This window comes from Molossus molossus, unplaced genomic scaffold, assembly GCF_014108415.1.
Source record: "Molossus molossus isolate mMolMol1 unplaced genomic scaffold, mMolMol1.p scaffold_m16_p_1, whole genome shotgun sequence".
NCBI lineage: Eukaryota > Metazoa > Chordata > Mammalia > Chiroptera > Molossidae > Molossus > Molossus molossus.
Genome location: NW_023425344.1, coordinates 55,794,585 through 55,815,353, shown reverse-complemented (window position 1 = coordinate 55,815,353; position 20,769 = coordinate 55,794,585). Strand labels below are relative to the sequence as shown.

Genomic DNA, 20,769 nt, shown 5'->3' with positions numbered 1-20,769 from the left:
ATATCCTCACCCGAGGACATTTTTCCATTTTTTGTACAGATAGAGTGGGAGGGAGCGAGAGGAAGGGAGAGAGAGAGAGAAACATCGATGTGAAGGGACACATCGAGTGGCTGCCACCCGCACGACCAACCAGGGCCGGGGACAAACTGCAACCGAAGTACGTGCCCTTAGCGGGAACCGAACCCGGGTCTCTGCGGACCGCAGGCTGACGCTCTAACCGCTGAGCCAAACTGGCCAGGGCTTAGATTAGTTTTAATGAACAGTTTCTATCTGGTAGCCACTGTATTTCTTCACTTTCATTTTCTTATCCTCACATAGAGTAGCTTCAGTCTTCTCTTCAATCTAAATATATTTGCATAAGCAAATACAATAATATGTCTACTATATTATGTCTTCTAGTATAACCTATGCATTTACATATTAAATGTATATAACTTATAATTTATAGTTAGGATATTATATTTTTTATGGGTGCACATAGGTCTCTATGAATCTTATTTCAGGATAGTATAAGGGCTTTATAAAATATTTGTCATAAAAAGGGAGAATTGGGTTGATAGGGTTGAGAACTGCTCTAAACAGTAGTCTACATACAGTAGAAAATGCTCAAGAATCATCAAGTTGCCCCCACCATATATACACACATAAACATTTGGATATGACATTATATCCTGTCATGATGCCTTATTCTTAAAACTTTCTTAAAGAAAAAATAAATTTCTCACTTTTCCTTTATTGCAGATTAAACATTTATCAGCTAAGGAAATGAGACATTTCTTACTAGGATTGTAGATATCTTCTTGACTTTTATATTCTAAAATATGAACAGGTTTTGAGTTAACTGCATTGTACACCTAATAATCTAGAAGAGAAAAATCTGATTAAATGATGGATCAAACTTGGTTATTTCTGGGAGTGGGCCTGAGGGTCAGGATATTAGGTTTAGAGTTATGTGTGAGATTGGGGGAAGGAATTAATTGTTAACTCATTTGCACTTAGATTTTTTTTTTTTTACCAAGGAAGTGTTTCCATTAAAAGAATAATGAAAATTTGTATTACAAAAAAGTATTTTTACATATTCAATTTAGATTCCCAAATATATTAATACCTACCAATTATTGGGTGCTTACTATGTGTCCCTCATTGTACAAATGCTTTATGTACATTGTCACCTTTATTTCTTACAGTCCTAGAAGGTAGGGCTAGTTATCCATATTATACAGATGTTCCTCAAAACTTAAATAAAATCAGAGTTAATCAGTGAGTGGTAGCAATGTCTGATTTCAAAGCCTCTGACCTATTTACTATGCTATACTACTTCCAAGTGTGTGCCTAGCATTGAAAAATTACTATTGCCATATTTTGACGGGCTTGAAGCCAAATGCCAATTCTAGGAGCCCAGGATGGAGGAGTATTTTTTACAACTAAATCTGGGTGAAAGACAAATGTTGTGTGACAGAAAGCGAACAAAAGTTGAAAAGTTTGAGTCCTGGTTGTCTCTTTCTAGCCTTTTGCAGGTTCCTTAACCTTCCTATATTCCATGTCCTCATCTCTGAAATGGCAAAAACAGTATTTATCTTGGATTAAATGAAACTGTAAATGTTTTCACACAAAAAAAGCATGCACTACACACAGCTTTCCAGGAGAGGGCACAATACAAAACAGGCTCTGCAAACCAATTTGGTGGAGGACATGGAGTGTAGTGAGAAGCACGGCATGGCTGGCCCCATGCTATACCGTTCTCATACACATCTCTTTGGAGAAGCTATTCCTGTGACTATATAGATTCCCTCACAGTAGCCAGCTTACCCTGGGAAGCCTCCTGCCTGTTCTGGAATACACAGGTGCAGCTGGAAGCCAAATGTTTCAGTTTAGGTCAAGCACCTTTTCATCTGCTTGGCCCAGAGAACCATAATAGCAGATCACATCGAAAGTTCTCCAATTTTCCCTCTCCAGCTTGAGACTAGCATGTCAGAAGCTATCCAGCTAGGTATCCTCCCCAGACTCCTTAAGATTAAACTAAATGAATGACTATGGTAAAGAACTCAGAACCCCATGATGCCTCCACCCCCAATAAAAATTTTATTACCAGGTTTTTCATCCGGTTGTGCCACTTTTATTCCTAAATGAGAAAAGATGTTCAGATGATAATGAAGACAGCTACCATTTACTACTATTTTAAACTACTTTTCATTTGTCAGTACTTCATTTCATTAGAACTTTAATCAGTCCTGTGAAACAGAAGTGTTCTTCATTTTATAAATGTGACAGAAGAGGTACAGAAAAGTGAAGTAACTTAAAGTTACCAAGAAGAGACTTCCAGTCAAGATGGCCACGTAGGTAAACATGGTGTCTCCTCCCACAGCCACATCAAAATTACGGCTAAACTGCAGAACAACCATCATTGAGAACTGCCTGAAAGCTGGCCGAATGTTAGTTCTGCAACTAGGGAATTAAAGCAGCAGCCACACTGAGACTGCTAGGATGGGTAGAGATGCAGAACGGGCTGGTCTCACACTCACGTGTGGTGAATAAAATCTAGGAGGGATATCTGGGCTGTGGAGGTTCCCCTGAGAAGCAAGGGGTCCCAGCCCCACACCAAGCCCCCCAGCCCAGGGTTCCAGAGCCGGGAAGAGAGGTCCCCATATCTTCTGGTAAAAGCCAGCAGGAATTATGGCTGACTGAGAAGGGAATCCCAGGCAGTTCCTCTTAAATGGCCTGAGCACAGACTTACTGACTCACTCCCTCTGAGCTCCAGTGTTGAGGTAGCAGCTTGAAAGGAACCTGGGACATATGGGCAGGAACTGAATTGTCTGGCATCAAGGTAAGAACTGAGGGGGTCGCTTTCTGCCAGACAAAAGTGCTGGCAGAGGCCATTGCTCCTTTTGTGAGACACACCCCACCCCCACCGAGCTGGCAGGCTGGCAGGCAGGCGCCATGTCCGAGTCTTCATCAACTGGCTCACACTGTTCACCCCACCTTGGTGATTCCCTGAGATCCCCAGCCCACTCAACATGAGGGCCCACCCAAGCCATTTTCAAGTGACTTTTCCACACAACTGGCCTCTCTTGCCTCATGCTTTGGACTTTCCTAAATCTCTCAAACTAGTAGTATCTGGCCTCTGTGTATCCCATACCTCTTGAAAAGTGGCACTAGGCCCAGCATTAGAAGCAGCCAGCTTTGGTTCACAGCTTGGCTTCTCTTAGGCACCTCCAAGCCCAGCACATGTATCAGACATCTGCAGATTGCTCTGTAGCTCATGCCAGGGGGCCCCAGTTAGGGCACAGGCAGTGGCTGACCTTACACCGCCCAGGAGGCCCCAGAGCTGGTGAACCCAGTGGACAGCTTCAGACCATACCAGATTATAACCCTACCACCTTCATGAACAACACACTCAAGGGGAAGAGTTCAAAATGGTTATAAAAATACTCAAGGAACTTAGTGAGAACTTCAAAGAAGTTAGTGAGAACTTCGACAGCATGAAGAAGGACACAGAAACCATAGCACTATTTACAATAGCTATGATCTGGAAACAACCCAAGTGTCCATCAGTAGATGAGTGGATGAAAAAGCTGTGGTACATGAACACAATGGAATACTATGCAGCTGTAAGAAAGAAAGATCTCTCATCCTTTGAGATGGCATGGGAGGACCTGGAGAGTATTATGATAAGCGAAACAAGCCAAGCAGAGAAAGACAAATATCACATGATCTCACTTATTTGTGGAACATAATGAACTAAACAAATTGCTGAACAAAATTAACCCAGAGACATAGAGATGGGGTACAGACTGACAAGTCTCAGAGGAGGGGTGGGGAGATAAACTACAGAACTTTCATGCATGTATGCATGACCAATGAACACAGACAACAAAGCTGGGGATGGGGGGGGGTGTCAATGGAAGAAAAATGAGAAACATCTGTAACAAAAACAAAAACAAAAACAAACAAAAAAAGAACCAGTAAGAAATGAAGGATACATTCACTGAAATGAAGACTAATTTATAGGGGCCCTGGCTGGTTTTGCTCAGCAGTAAGAGTGTCAGCCCATGGACCAAAGAGTCACAAGTTCTATTCCTAATCAAGGGCACGTACCTCATTTGCAAGTTCAGAGGAGATCGGGCGCTTTCAGGGTGGTATGACCCTAGACGTCAGTTGCAAGTTCAATCCCTGACCCTGGTCAGGGTCATGCAGAGGCAACCAATCGATGTCTCTCTCACATAGATGTTTCTCTCCCTCCCTTCCTTTTCTCCCTCCTTCCTACCCTATGTAAAAAAAAAAAAAAAAAAAAAAAAAAAATCAATGGAAAAATATCCTCGGGTGAGGATTAAAAAAGAAGAAGAATGTACAGGGAATCAATCAATAGTAGATGATGCCAAGAATCCAATCAGCAATTTGGGATACAAGGAAGCGAAAACCACTCTATCAGAATAACGAAAGAGAAAAGAATCTAAAAAAGTGAGAAAGTGTAAGGAGCCTCTGAAACAACTCCAAGTGTATCAACATTCGTATCATGGGGTGCCAAAAGGAGGAGAGAGAGAACAAAATATTGAAAACCTGTTTGAAAAAATAATGGCAGAAAACTTCCCTAATCTGGTGATGGAAATAGATATACAAGTTCAGGAAGCACATAGAGTCCCAAACAAGATGAACCCAAAGAGGCCCACACCAAGATACATCAAAATTAAAATGCCAAAGGTTAAAGACAAAGAGACAATCCTAAAAGCAGCAAGGAAAAAGCAGTTAGTTACTTACAAGGTTGCTCCCACAAGATTGTCAGCTGATTTCTCTAAAGAAACTTTTCTGGCCAGAAGGGAGTGGCAAGAAATATTCAAAGTGATGAAAAGCAAGAACCTACAACCAAGATTACTCTACCCAGCAAAGTTATTTAAAATCAAAGGACATATAAAGAGCTTCCCAGATAAGAAAAAGCTAAAGGAGTTCATCACCACTAAACCAGTATACATGAAATGTTAAAGGGTCTTCTTGAAGAAAAAGATAAAAAATATGAACAGTAAAATGGTAATAAATACATACCTATCAACAATTGAATCCAAAAATCAAAATAAATGAAGAAGCAGAACAGCAGAAACAGATTCATAGATATAGAGAACATTTTGATGGTTGCCAGATGGTTGAGGGGTTGGGCAAAGGGATTAAGTACAAGTTGGTTGTTACAGAATAGTCATGGGGATGTAAAGCACAGCAGAAGAAATATAGTCAATAATATTCTAATAACTTTGTATGGTGTCAGATACATAAGAGATTTATAGGGATGATCACTTAGTTTTATATAATGTCTAATCACTGGAGTGTACACCTGAAATTAATATAATATTGTATGTCAACTGTAATTGAAAAATAAAAAATGATTTAAAACAAAACCAAACCAAAAATACCCCACAGTTACCCAGAAGAAAATGGCACAGGAGAGATTTCATAAAGCTAGGTCTCTCTGTCTACACAGTTCATGTCTATCCCCATACCTGCTCAGAGGCCTAGTAAGGTGACTCTGAAAGTACTATGCTCCTCAGGTCCAGTGAGCTAAAGAGATATACACATGTAAGGTGTCGTTTCAGTGTTGTGAGAGGTTCACTTCCAAGTTGTGGCCAAATAAGTCCAACAGTGCAATCTGGGTGAATATGAGAGAGCAGCTGGACCCTCTGTCTGGGCCCCTGTGTGTGCTTTAGGTAATTAACCACGAACATGCTGGTTCTGTGCACAGCATGATGTTTCCATAGACAGCAATGTTAGGCAAGGCAGCGCACTGTGTGGATGGATGCGATTTAGTGAATGTCACAAATCTATTTTTTTAAAAAGACGATCATTCCTTAATAGCAAAACCTACCAAAAATTATTTTCAAAACACTATATGAACTCAGGAGAAAGAATGTAAGTGTTGGATAGGAGCGTATACCCGAGATTTTGTGTTTTTACAGTCCTTACAGATATCCCCGTAAGGTAAACATGACACATGTTAGCCAGGTTTGACAATTTGGAAGCATAGAAAAGTGTTATTACTGTCCACAGCTCTAGTTAAACGTTATGTCCATTTATATTTTTTTCCTTCTTGTCTCAGGAAAAATTAAGTTTGAGAGCCTTTTTGTTTTTGTCCTTCCCTGTAAGCCTAAGTTCCGAGGCCCTTCTCAGGCACTTGACAGGAGTCACTGTTCATTCTTTCTGGCCATAGAAGCTCAATGGCCTTGAAGCTCAAAGGCCCCTTCACAGCCCTGCCCTCATACTTTTTAAATAAACATGAAATGGTTATATCTTAAAAAATATACTTGAGAAACCGCAAATCTTAAAGAATGTGTACGTGGTTGTTAAGAGACTTGGGTCTTTCACTCACTTATGTGATCTTGTGCAAAGTACTCGCGCTCCCCTGCACGTCTGATGTTGACAGTTATGTCTATTCCCCACCCCCAATCGGCACCTTCCTCTCTGGCATGCCTACTACTGCTTACCAGGTAATGGAAAAGGTTCTGGAATTTTCATTCCTAAATGAGAAAGAAGTTTTCAGTGACTTGCAGTTTGCTCCAGTGAGTACAATTTCCAAACCCTTGCCCGATGAGATCAAGTGATACAAGTGTCAAAGGTCCCACTACACTGCGTTTCTGGCTTTACGAATCCTCACTGTGCAAGTCCACACCAAGCTTAGAAGAGCCTTCTGCCATGGCACCTCACTGAGTCTATCTCTCTGAAAGCAGAACACCATACTACGTTTTGTTACCTGGAGATCCTAGATGCCAAGATATTAGCCAAAAGCTAACAATCAGCTTTTGCAGGAAGCTGAAGTTTCTATTGAGTAACTTTAGCTGTAGAACCTGGAAGGTGCTAGGCTGCATGCATCCAGGTCCCCCGCAGCCTTGCCCCTCAGCAATGCCCCCAAGAGAGCGGACTTTCCTATTCCAGGAACAGGAGTAAAGGTACTTTGTCTACTCTCTTCCCCAGCTAAGTCTTTGTAGAGTGACTGACAGGCAGCTATAAAGGAAATTTTAATGAATAACAATAGTCTCATGACAATATTCTCTTTAATTCCAAGGGGAATCCTTCTCAGCTCATACTTGGGCCCAGAGGGTGAAAAGAAATCTGTCTTACCAGGTATTTGGATGGGCTCATGGCTCTTCATACCTAAAAACAGAAATGAATACTGGTTAGTCTTAATCAATTATCTTGCATTGTTAATGCTTACTTTTGTCTACACCTCCCCCATCTCTAACACTTTAAAAAGGGGGAGAAAAAAACAGTAACACAAAAATACCTTTCAATGGCTCTTCATTCTCTAACTGGACAAAGCCCAAACTCCTTAGCCAAGAACTTTATGATCTGGCCCTATGTCTCCAAGCTTACCTTCATAAGGCAGTCCTAGTACACTGGTTTTTAAACAAAACAGTACTGGGTGTAAGACTCTTCTTGGTTTGGTTCTATTGTCATTATAGTTATTAGCTCTGTAACTGCTCGGCTTTCTTAATGTCTTTGACCTTCAAGTCCTTACTTATGTAAAAGAAATCCCTACCTTGCAGGTTTGTAGTAAGTGATGATTAAAGGAGATACGTGATAAAAGTACTTAGTACACTGCATGAAACATAATCAGCACTCAATAAATGAAGTCCTTCTGTTCTGGTTTAATTCATTCCTCAAACTCTCCAAGTCCAGTAATGCCCTTGGTCCTGGAGTCCTTGTGTCTCCTCTTAACCTCCTAAGCTGGTAGCTAGCCTCAGAGAGTAACCAAAAAGATTACCCACCAGGTAAGACAGTGGACTCCTGGCTTTTCATTCCTAAAAATGAGAATAGGAAATATTTAGTGAAAAATGCATTTGGCTTGAAAATTAATTTAACCTTATTTTATATGGATATTTATACAGTGGAAAACTCTAAAAGCTTTGAGAGATGGCTAGGGACAGAGTAAAGGAGAGAAGATTTAACCCACTGGAGCCTGACTGATATCTGGTGAGAACAATGACCAGTGACCCAAGATCTCTCCTAGATTAAGCAAAAACAGCTCCTGTTGATTTATTTTATTTTAATTTTTATAAGAGTTTATTTGAGTCAGACTGAGGACATATGCCACCAACAAGATCTCGGCTGCTCCTGGATTTTTTTTTAGGGTCTGTCCAAAGACTCCAACCTACATTTGCCATGATGTATATTTTTAATAAAACTTCTTGATTATATAAGTAAGCAATACATTATAATTACAGATAATTTGGAAAAAAACAAAATTATTAAAAATTATTCTTAATCTCAAATCTCAGAGCTGGTAATTCTTAACATTTTTGGTATATTTCTTTTCAATCTCTTTTCCATGTGTGTATATATATGCACATATACATTTTTAGCATGTTTTCCAGTGTTATTGAGATGCAACTGACATTCGGCACTGTGTAAATTTAAGGTGTACAGCATAATGACTTGACTTACATTTATTGTGCAATGATTACTATAACAAGTTTAGTTAATATCTGTCATCTTATATAGATACAAAAAAAAAGAGAGAAGAAAACTGTTTTTTTCCTTGTGGTGAGAACTTTTAGAATCTACTCTCTTAGCAACTTTCAAATACACCATACAGCAATGTTAACTATAGTCATCATGTTGTACATTATATCCACAGTACTTATTTATCTTATAACTAGAAGTTTGTACTTTTTCACATTTTTTAACAAAATTGATATCATGCTGTCTATATCCTTTTTTTATTTGCCACTATATATAAATGCTTTCTCATATTCTTATAATATTTTTCAAAATGATTTTTAAGTTCAGTGTTTCATAATATGGGTATAATTTTATTTAGTAATATCCACCTGTTGGGCATTGAGGTTATTTATAAATTTTAGCTACTGTAACACTATGTAAATAATTTTGTACACATTTTATATACAATTTTTTATGATTATTTCTTTAGGATAAGTATCTAAGTGCTATAACTAGGTTAAAAGGTATGAACATTTTTAAAGCTAGTAATACATACTACCTAACTGTCTTCCAGAAAAGTTCCAATTTATAAGCTCACCAGTAATTTAAGTGTTCTCTTCCTAGCACCCTTAAGAACATTTGAACAATATCACTTAAAAAAAACTTAGGCCCTGCCAGTCTGGCTCGGTGGTTAAGAGTGTTGGCCCGCGGACCAATGAGACCCAGGTTCAATTCCAACCAAGGGCACGTACTTCGGTTGTGGTTTGTCCCTGGTCCTGGTTGGGTCATGGGAGGCAACCAGTTGATGTGTCTCTCTCGCATCGATGTTTCTCTCTCTCTCTCTCTCTCCCTCTTTCCCTCCCTCCTAATCTGTCTGAAGATGAATGGAAAAATGTCCTTGGGTGAGGATTAAAAAAAAAAAAAAAAACCTTAGGAATATACTAAATATTCAAGTAGATATAGTTAATAGAATCTGTTAGATTGTTAGAAGCAGAAATAAATATACAAAATCATAATTTTTAATTTAGAACAAAAAAATGCCATTTTTAATGCCCCTGCCCAATATCCTAGGTCATAACAGTTTGTGGGCCCTGGCCAGTTTGGCTCAGAGGTTAGAGTGTCGGCCTGCAGACCAGAGTCCCAGTTCAGTTCCCACTAAGGGCATATACCTTGGTTGCAGTTTGTCCCTACCCCAGTTGGGGTCATATGTGTGTGTGTGGCAACTGCTCGATGTGTCTTTCTCACATCGATGTTTCTCTCTCTCTCTTCCCCCCTCTCCCTCCCGCTCTATCTGAAGATAAATGGAAGAAAAAAAATGTCCTTGGGTGAGGATTAAAAAAACATAAGAGTTTTTGGAATAATTAGTCACACCTTACTCTATCCATGTAACTGCTAGCATAAAGCAGAAAATAATATGTTCTTTAGAATTACCTCCTCAACTTCTCTCCTGGGATAATCTAAAGATTGTTAGATAAGAGACACAGAGAGAGCTGCTGTGTCATCGTTGCTAAGAAGTCTATCTGAAATTCAGGAGATCTCTGATATACCAAACTAGTAAGCTAAAGTAGTTCTTCCCCGCTCCCTCTGGTCCTTACCATGCCATGCCCATCTTGCTCCCATCCCTAAGGGAACTATCTTGCAAATGTGAAACCCTCAAGTTTATGTAAATGTCTTACCAGGGTCTTCAAGCTTCTGGTTTTTATCACCTAAGTTACAAAAAGAAACTTTCCATTTTAACAATAGAATAAAATAATTGGAAGTTACTATAGTTATAACAAAACTATTTTCAGGAAATATAGTCATAAAGAACCATTTGGTACATCCAGTAAATTAATGCTACTAAATTTAAGTGTCAACCAGAGTCTAAATGCACACGGGCTGGAACTTTCCTCTGGCATCTCAAGAAAAACCATCACATATAACAAGTCTCCAAGGGGATCTCAATGAGAAAGAAAAATGTCTGTCTTGAAGAGTTAGCTGAGGTCCCTGCAAAGTGACCAGTACACTTTTGGCTGCAATGGGCCAATAAAAAGTGTGCCCAAGCAAATGCCTCAGGGGCATGAAGTGCTTCACATTACATTATGACAGGAAGTAAAGGGAAAGGCCTGATACCTTTCTCTCTTCAATAAAGAAAATCTAGCCCTGGCCAGTTTGGCTCAGCGGTTAGAGCGTCGGCCTGCGGTCTTGAGAGACCCGGATTCAGTTCCCGCTAAGGGCATGTACCTCAGTTGCAGTTTGTCCCCGGCCCTGGTTGGTCGTGCGGGTGGCAGCCACTCGATGTGTTCCTTTCACGTCGATGTTTCTCTCTCTCTCTGTTCCTCTCTCTCCCTCCCGCTCTACCTGAACAAAAAATGGAAAAATGTCCTCGGATGAGGATAAAATAAATAAATAAATAAATAAATAAATAAATAAATAAATAATAAAGAAAATCTCTTATTGTAGCTACATGGGCCAAACACATAATAAAGAACTTAAATGCACAGAAGTGATTTGGGCCATATCACCATTAATTGGAAACTCAGGGGAGAAAAACATCTAATCACCCAGATATTTTAGTAAAATGATACCAAATATTAGCATATTTGAGAGGCACAAATATTTAACTTTTCTACTTTCATCTAAATGGTGTTGTCACACAGATTAATCCCAGTGACTGAATTTGGAGCCCCCAGACCTCTCAAGAGTGACTAAGGTCCCACCAACCTTATTCCCTAGAATGTTTCCATATTGTTCACTTATAGACGGGTGAATTTCCCCAGAATAGATTCTTTTCTTTTTCCCCTCTCATATGTGCCAAGTTACCCCTTCATAACTGCAAAATACTTTTTCTTCAGCTAAGAACTGAATTTGTTAAATAAGAAAGAGCTATTAAATATCCAATGTAAGTATTATTTTTAAACATGAGAGCATACTTACCAGGGCTGGAGATATAGATGGGTTGAAAATAATCTGAAATACAAATGTTTTCATTATACAGTACTATGCTCAGACATGAATGTCAGGTTCAGTCTAGTTTTAAACATTTATTAATGATAAAATTTTGAGTTGGCTTACTTCAAAGATACATATAAAATGTGGTGAGGTAAGCAATATAAAAATTTTAGTCTCAAAAACAAATGGATGTGGATTCATTTTAATTACATAAAAAAGAATTCATAGAAAAACTAGCCAAGAAAACAGCTAGAAATAAATGGACCCTTATTTTCAAACTTTTTAATAAGGAAATCTTTAAAAAGTTCACCCAAAGCATGTATCAGCCCAAGGTATTTTCTGACAACATTGGTTCAAATCTGTTGGGCCTATCTGATGCTATTCTTGAATACTCTTAAAATTCCTGTGCGCCTATTCAAAGTTTCCCATGATCATCTAAGAAAGATTATATTTTGTTACATCCTCCTATTTTCCCCAGGAAGCTAAGACAAACTACATTACCATTCTGTCCCTCCAAGCTCTCATCTTGAGCCACGTTCACTCTACGCCTTCATTAGTCTCCAAAATGTTATTTCCTAAGATATCAAAACATATGAAGTCTAGCTCTGTGTATAGGAGTCATGTAGGGGCATTCAGAAGTCCTTATGCCCCTGTAAGGATAGGCTAGAGTAGAATGGTACTACATGCCAAGAAAAATGCAGTGTTTGAGAGAACAGCCACACGCAAGGCTGTAGGTGGGAACGGGGGGGGGGGGGGCGCCTCCACCTGAAAAGGCAGTACAGTCGTCCCTCGCCACTTCATGCTTTGACTTTCGCAGCTTCACTCTATCGTGATTTTTTCCAAACACTATAGGTACATAAATAAAGAATCCTACTTCGCGGAAACTCATTTATTGCGGTAAAGTCTGGAATGATTAACTGCGATAAATGAGGGCCGACTGTAGCAGTGGCACAAGTCTGCCTTAAAATATGATGGCTGCCAGTTTTACAATATGGTCAGACCGCTCTGACCCCTGCCTGTAAGAAATAACACTGGTAAAATTCCCATTACAAAGATAAAACTTTAAAGCATATCTTACCCATGTTCTCAATACAATTTGCAGTTTTTAGTCCTGAAACATAAAGATAAAGCTTTATTAGTTAGACACAATATACCCTGTAAAAATTTCAAACTGGTCTGTGGCTATTAGTAATCTGTCAGCTCCTCGTTTATCAGACCCTTAACTTAGTGGAATGCAAAATGCAGAACAATTACATTTTTGTATTCATATTATAGCCATCTAACAGCAGTATGATCTTTGATAAAACATCTAACATTTCTGGAATTTAGCTTCCTTATCTGTATCGTTTAGTGAGAGATTGCTCCAAATGACTGCCAAAGGTCCTTCCAAAGCTAACACTTAATGATTCTATTCTATGATTAGTCTGTAAAATTAGGATAAATTTTACTACTTGTTCAACTAATTCTCTCTTCAAATACTAAAGATCCTCAACAACAAACCTATCCCTTTACTATGACAGTTTCTATCCATTGGAGAAAAAGAATCTCAGTTTCAAGATCCTTGAATACATGAACAAAGATCCTTCACATGCATATAGAGAAACAGAGTTGGTAGGCCCCAGAAAACTGATCTGTATGTAAGAAGATCCACAGTTTTGGGGGAACAGAAACATGCATCTAATAGAATACCTTTATACCTTCTTGCTAGTGATGCCTGGAAAAAAATCAGTGCAGCAGCGATTCCCCTGAGACTTGACATAAAGGGAAATCTGCTAGCCTGCCCAAAAGCAGTTAAGGCCAAAAAAAAGGTCAGTAAGAAGGTATCTGGATTTGGTGCCAGCATGCACCATGGAGGGTTTCCCAGAATTCCACAAGAAGGTCTAGATGTTCTATGGTCTCTTCTCCATGCCTAGCTAACTCACTCATCTAATCAAGTTCAGTTATCTGAGGATAAACCTCTCCATCTTAGAGGAGTTCCTGAGAGGCCTGGTTTCACCATGAGCTGTGCTCTTCTATAATCTTCTCTCAAATCTTGCTTATTTGTGGAGTCTGAACCAAGAATCCAGGTGACGTGCTGGTCCAGAAATTGGTACAGATCTGTTAGAATCTGATGGTGACCTGAAGCTAACCTTAGGTGTTTGGCTAGACTAGACATTTATAAAACAGTTCTAGAGCCCAGTCTCTGTGGCTCAGTGGACTGAGCGTCATCCCATGGACTGAGAGGTCCCAGTTCGATTCCCAGTCAGGGCACATGCCCGGGTTGTGGACTTGATCCCCAGTAGGGGGTGTGCAGGAGGCAGCTGATCAATGTTTTTCTCTCACATAGATGTTTCTATCTCTCTCTCCCTTCCTCTCTCTCTAAAAAATCAATAAAAACATATTTTTAAAGAGAGAAAGAAAAAATAAAAAAACTGTTCTAGAGACAATTACAAAATGTATCCTCAGTAGAAGATGAGTGGGTGCGAGCATTACAGGGCTTAGCTGAGGGTAAGGTGAAGAGGTGAGGAAATTGTGGATGAGAAAGCTACAGATATAATAGATTCAGCCTGGGGACCAGGCTCTGGGGGATTTTAAAAGCCTTTATCTTTGGTCGTGAGCACAAATTAGAACATGTTTCTCAAAGTGTAGTCTTCCATCACACATTTCAGAATCGCCTGGGTACTTATTAAAATGGAAATTTTCAGGACTATTGATTTAGAACTTCTGAGGATGGTGCCTGGTAATCTCCCTTCCTCTCTCTCTCAAATCAATTTTTAAAATTTTTTTTAAAGATTACAGCAGTATTTGTTGGCCACTGGGCTTTTGGACACAAGGACTTCTTCCCTTTGCAGAGCTGCTACTGTTAGCCTGTTATTGGGCCTAACTGGGACAGACTGTCTCACTAAATAAAAGTCATAACTTTCCAAGCCAATACCTTAATAAGCAATGGGTGCTCTCTGAACTAAATTCCCATAAGGCAGGAAAAATTCCCAAAAGATCCACTGTCAGCCATGGCCAGTGTGGCTCAGTTGGCTGGGCGTCGACCCATGCACCAAAAGGTCCTTGGTTTAGTTCTAGTCAGGGCACATGCCCAGGGGGTTGTAGGCTCCACTCCCGGTAGGGGGTGTGTAGGAGGCAGCCAATTGATGTCTCACTCTAACATGGATGTTTCTCTCTCCCTCTCCCTTCCTCTTCCAAAAAAAAAAAAAAATTACCTCCAATTAAGGGCCAAACCTGGTTCCTAAAGCCTTAGCCACTTTCACAGGCAGGCGGCTGCCCCTCTATTAGACCAGCAATCTGCAAACAGTAGCAGAGGTATTCCTGAGTGCTATAGCAAATCCACAGGGGTACCAAGGGATACTTTAAAATTTTAAAACAAACACAGCCATAGTTGATATCTGTCAGTTCACATATGAACTACTAGCTTGAGGTAGAATGCAGTTTCAAAGTTATATTATGTTACATTCTATTTAATATCTTACATTTGCAAAGCTGTTTTTCAGCAATTGCAATAAAAAGCAAGTATGTGAAAAGTAATGTGGATCAGGAAATAAGGTAGTGTCTAATCTAATTCCAAGGTTTAGGAAGCTGTGTATTGTTCAAGGCACATACATCCTATTAGAATAATACTTTTTTTTTTGGTATGTGCCCCTAGCGGGAACCAAACCTAGGACTCTCTGGTCCGCAGGCTAATGCTCCAGTCGCTGAGCCAAGCTGGCCAGGGCAGAATAGTACTTTTCTTTTAAATGTGGGGGAAGGAGGTGGGCAAAGGAGGAGAAAATGGGGACATCTATAATAGTTTCAACAATAAAAATAAAGTTAAAAAAATTTTGTGTATTATTTTTTCAAACAGCTACTAAGACATTAGGAAATAAATGTTTATTGAGTTGTTTGACTTTACCTAATAAGTGGAACTTTGGGATACTTCTCTTAGCCTAGGGACACTGAAACAAACTATGATAACACTAAGGAAAGGACCACGAACTGAGAAAGTTTGAAAACCTCTGCATTACACATTACAAAAGCCTTACCTACTACTTTACCCAAACTACTGGCTTAATGGGGGCCTTCCCTACAAGACTTCACACCTGAAAAGACAGCACAGTTCTCTAACAAAACAGCCTGCCCCCTAGTTTGGAAAATCCAATAGAAGCCTGCATCCATCCATTATAATGATGATAACTTGTTCATTACCTCGGATGCTATGTGTGAAGAGCTGAACTTCAAACGATGACCCTGGCAAGGAGCACATCTATGTTTATGTACGCTCATGTGCCAACACTACTGTCCCAGCTGTATGATCAGGCCATTGAGACACCCAGAATTGGATTACTAAAGACAAACTCAATGCAGTCCCTCTCTATGGAAATGAATATAGCAAACACAGCTCATGAGCTCAGTCTTTACGTTACACATGTACATGCTCATATGAAGTGACTGCATCTAAAGAAAAGTCTCTGGAAACCAACAAAGCAAATCAAGTATGTGCAGCCATCATCTCTACTACAGCTCTGGTTCTATAATCTACCACAGTAAAAAATCGTTATAAAGGACTAGGACTTCAAATGAAAAAGTCTACCAGCCTCCCCAGTGAAGATCTCTACAGGACTGACAGGTCTGGCTGTCTTCAGATATTCACAAGTTGCCCACAATCTTGCTAACCTCTGCCTTGACTGAGTTCCCAAGCACCAACGAATTAGAGTTTGGAGAATGAGAGAAATTGGAGGAAGACTGTATTCCTCTCCTTTTTGTGTGGGTGTGCTTGTTCTGACTTCTCTGGGTAGATAGATATTCATATTCATATACCAGCTTTTACTTCAGTAAATGAATATATATTTCGTATGACCTACACAGACTGATCACATTGATCAGATCAGAAACATCAGCATATGAAACTGGTTGCTGATTTTGCTTCCAGAGGTTCTGTAGCTACTCTCCTCTGCCTGCAGAAGTCACCATGGAACTCATAATTATGGAGAAAGGACAGCCAATCTGGATCATCCCCAAGGGGAGGTGACAGACTATAATGGGTTGGGATTATGGTAAGTGGCTTCTAACATGGCTCCCAAAAGTCCTGCCTCCTTGTATTCACACCCTAATGTAATCCTCTCCTCTTGAGTGTGGATTGAACCTAGTGACTTGCTTCTAGTAAAAATATTAGGTTGCAAAAGACTGACTTGCTGGTCACTGCTTCTTGCTCTCTCTCTCTCTCTTGCTTACTCTGGTGAAGCAAGCTGCGTCACGTTTAACGATAAGGAATATAGTCTAATTACACAGCTGACGTTCTGCCTTTATCAATTTTCTAAGGAAACGTAACACAAGATTAACCTGTGGTGATTCTCCCATGAGGAAGGATAAAGAGTTTTGTTACCATTTATGCACAGTTCACTCCCATAATCTCAAAATAATACCAAGTTTAGTATCTTTGACCATCAGGAATTGTATTATCCAATAGGACATTGGTATTCTCTCCACTTCCTAACCAAATGAACTTTTTTTTTTTTAAGCTAACTAGTTTTTGTAAGTCCCACAACACATTTTTATCTTGGAAATCATAATAAAGTTCAAAATAAGAATACAGGACTATGTTAGTGCTAATTTAGTACAGTACAACTTTTTAATCCCTTTAAGAAATTGTCTTTTTGCCCTGGCCGGTTTGGCTCAGTGGGTAGAGCGTCCGCCTGCGGTCTGGAGAGACCCGGGTTTGGTTCCCGCTAAGGGCATGTGCCTCGGTTGCAGTTTGTCCCCGGCCCTGGTTGGTCGTGCGGGTGGCAGCCTGGTTGGTCGTGCGGGTGGCAGCCACTCAATGTATCCCTTTCACATCGATGTTTCCCTCTCTCTCCCTCCCACTCTATCTGTGCAAAAAATGGAAAAATGTCCTCGGGTGAGGGTAAAAAAAAAAGAAATTGTCTTTTTTTCATCCAAAATTATAGTCACAATGGAACAAGGTTCTGATTATATCCCGGCTTGCTTCTAAAAGTTCTGATTATTGTCCCTTAATAGTGTTTCAAACAGCCCTAGCTTTAATGATCGAGTTTTTGACCTTAAGTTTCCATTAGTTGTCTCTAGATGGCAGCAGAGGACAATGGTTAGACTTCAGTTTGGAATTAAATCAATACAATCAAGTGCAGTGGCCTGACTTCGTCAGAGCTTTCCAAAAAAATAGTACATGTGAGTCTCCACAAAGGTCTCCCCTTGTGACTGCTTTGAACATTAACCTGCCAGGTTACCTCTGTCTGACTTTGTGGGCAGGCCCACAGAGGTGTGCCCATTGCCCTTTCCCTTTCCTCACATGAGGCTCATAATGCACTTGTCCATGCAGGTTTGAGAAGGACTCATTCTGAATCAACCCAATGGCTTCACCCCTTTTGTTCATCATAACCCTACTTGAAAACATGGGTTTTGAGGCTTCACTGCCCACCTCTGTCAATCAACCAGATATCAGTGATTGATTGGGCCTGTAGCTACTGCAGCCAGGGTTCTTGCACAACCAAGGCCTTCACATGTGGCATGTAGCAAATACATCAGCCCAGAGGCAACAGGGTTTCTGGCAGTGATGTGCTGGTGAGGTTGAACAAGTTCTGTAGTGGGGGTCGGAGGGTCTTGATTTGCAGTGTTTGCTGACTTCTATGGTATAACTCTCAACCATGGCCACTTTCAAGCTATTGTGATATATAAAGAACTGGGGAGACATACATGCCCACAAATCAGTCCCCATGAGCTGGTACGAGCTGACTCCAACTGGCTTGGTTTTTGGTCAGGTCTAATGTATGGTTGGTAAGAGAATGAGCATCTTTCCTCCCTACACAAATTTACTTACTCCAGTCACCATCTGTCCCTCAAGGTAAACTGTTAGTCTCACTTATTTGCAACTCAGGGCCAGGACTAGGGTGAGCCAAATGAGGTGACAAGTGCAAGCTTTAAGAGGGAACTCGCTCTTAGGACCATGGGAGTGCAGATGCTGCAAGTGTACGACCCCAAGACTGAGGAGTTCCTTAAATTTTGTGTCCCTGGCATTTTAATGGCTACATAGCTTCTGCCATTAAACCGCAAATGGATCAGCCTCCCACCTAGGCATGATGTCTCATCAGCACATCCCCCTCAATTCTTTATCTCATAGTGCCTTGACTACACTGAGTCAAAATCTAAATATCTGTCCACTTGTGAGGCCCTACTGCAACACTCACTCTGCTTGACCAGCAGTCATGGTTTGGGGTTCAGCTAGATAATACCACTCGTAAGACTCCAAAAAGCTATCACCTCACCAGCTTTGCAGAAAAATGCTAGGCAGGGAACATAGCATACTATTTAGCAACAGAATAGCATGAGATACACCCCTTCAGTGGAAGTCCTTATAGCAGTCCAGAGCTATTAGCCCCCAGAATGATGCTCAATTACAAGGAAACAAGATTACACAGATGGGTGCAGGAACTATCCTAACTTAGTAGCCTCATGCCACATATTTATTTGTCACAGAAAACAGTATCTCTTATACCAGTCCATGAATGTACTTCTAGGAATCAGCAAGAAGAACACCTGGGTATGTCACAATACATTCAGGTATGCCCAATACTGTGGCTTCCCGGCAGGTATTTGCAGTCCATTCACAACCCTCCCAGATCAGATGCACATTCCCAACCAAGGGTTATGTTTACTATTAGGCAGTTGACCATTAGTCATTCCACCTTTAGTAGATTTCAGAGAAAAAGTGCTAGATCAACTGGAGGCTATTTTCATAGGAAGAAGTAGAAAGAGTTTTGTTAACTCTTTACTCACATACCCCAAGGCACATCATAAAATTTCAGAATGTTGGAGATAAAGAAAACATCTTAAAACTTTTCAGAGTGAAAAAACAGGTTTTATTCAAAGTTTTGGTAATTAGAATGGCTTCACACTTTTCACCAGCAGCACCAGAAACTAGAAGACAATGGAGGAACATCTCCAAAATCTCTAGGAAAATAATTTCTGAAACAGAAATACAAATCTACACATTCAAGCCTAAAGGTAGATTTTTCAGACAAGCAGTCTTAGAAAATCTTCCTTAATGTCCCTTTTCTTAGAAAACTTCCAGAGAACCCTTAGAAATCCAAGATTTAGGGGATTCCTTACAGGGGAGAAGCAAAAGAAATCTCAGAATAGTAGTGAGGAGAGATTTCTGTATATTCAACAGGCCTAGAGAGCACAGCACACAGTGGGATGATGGGGGAATATAGCAGTATATCCAGAAAAAGGGGGGAAAAAAGGAGAGAGAGTATCTGAATGTATTAAGATTACATTTCTAAAGATTTGGGGGTAAATTTTTTTTTTAAATCTCATCCAAAGATAATTTTTCCATTTATCTTTAGAGTGGAAGAGAGGGAGGGAGGGAGGGAGAGAGAGAGAAACATCAATGTGAGAGAGACACATCAACTGGTTGCTTCCTGCACAACCTCAACCAGGGCCGGGGACAAACCGCAACCAAGGTACATGCCCTTGGCCTAAATCGAACCCGTGACTCTTTGGTCCAAGGGCCAACGTTCTAATTGCTGAATTGCTGAGCCACACTGGCCAGGGCCAGGTAAATTACTGAAGATATATAAAAACGAAGGAAACAAAAATATCATACAACTAATCACCCTAGGGTAAAGAGGTACTTAACAAGGTACCAGTCTTAATTACACTGGGAAATTGGGAAGAGGAGAATGCACAAATATTGAAGAGGAGGGTGCCGATTATTAGAAACTTTTAGTTTACTGACCTAACAGCTATTTTTAATTCCCTTCTCCCTTTCCTCCCTGCACTAGAGGCTGGAAACACTAATCACCCCCTTTCCAAACCTTTCTTGTAGTTATGAATGACCAAGTGGCTGTTACAGTCAATGATATGTAATCAGAAATCTACCAAGAGTTTCTTCGAAAACATTTACTTTCCTGATTAAATAGGCTGCCATCCCTCTTTTCCTTTATTTTGTCTTGAACATGGACTGATGTCCACAGTTACAATACAAACATGAATCAACAAACCAGCATGCTAAGACTGGTGGAACAGAAAGAGCCTGAGTTAGTGATGACATTGTTGAGCCACTGTACCAAGTCTGGACAGCCTACCATTAGCCCTCTCATTAAACAAGAGCTATTAGGTATGTTTTCTGTTACAGGTGAATGCAGTAAAGAACTCCTAACCAATGCATGGAATATGAGAGCTAAATGGTAATTCTCTATACTGTGAAGCCAACAGAAAAAAATCAAGAAATAACATGCTGAAACATTTCATTTACTTAGAAACATGACAATAAGTACCTAGAAAAAAAAGCTAATAAAATTGGAAACCACGGAGGAGTGGCCAATGGGAATGGGTGGGAAAGGGGTTGCTACTTTTCATTCTAAGCCATATAGTAGTATTTTGGCCCAGGTGCTTTGTTGTGAGGGGCTGTTCGGTGCATTGTTTAGTAGTGTCCTTGGC

The 20,769-nt window shown here is 40.1% G+C and overlaps 1 protein-coding gene across 7 annotated transcripts in view; it reads right to left on the bottom strand.

Moving 5' to 3' along the window:
• ART3 (ADP-ribosyltransferase 3 (inactive)) overlaps positions 1–20,769 on the bottom strand; it is a 117,131-nt gene that overhangs the window by 1,456 nt on the left and 94,906 nt on the right. For 5 of the 7 annotated variants that reach the window (XM_036243995.1, XM_036244001.1, XM_036243988.1 and 2 more), the window contains 7 exons: positions 12,428–12,460; positions 11,335–11,367; positions 10,095–10,124; positions 7,746–7,778; positions 7,099–7,131; positions 6,465–6,497; positions 2,090–2,122 (listed from right to left, as the gene is read on the bottom strand). In XM_036243995.1, coding sequence (XP_036099888.1) covers positions 2,090–2,122; positions 6,465–6,497; positions 7,099–7,131; positions 7,746–7,778; positions 10,095–10,124; positions 11,335–11,367; positions 12,428–12,460 — 228 coding nt within the window. Of the gene's footprint in view, positions 1–1,809; positions 1,851–2,089; positions 2,123–6,464; positions 6,498–7,098; positions 7,132–7,745; positions 7,779–10,094; positions 10,125–11,334; positions 11,368–12,427; positions 12,461–20,769 lie in introns of all 7 variants that reach the window. The other 2 variants (XM_036243980.1, XM_036244007.1) reach the window with 2 other exon arrangements.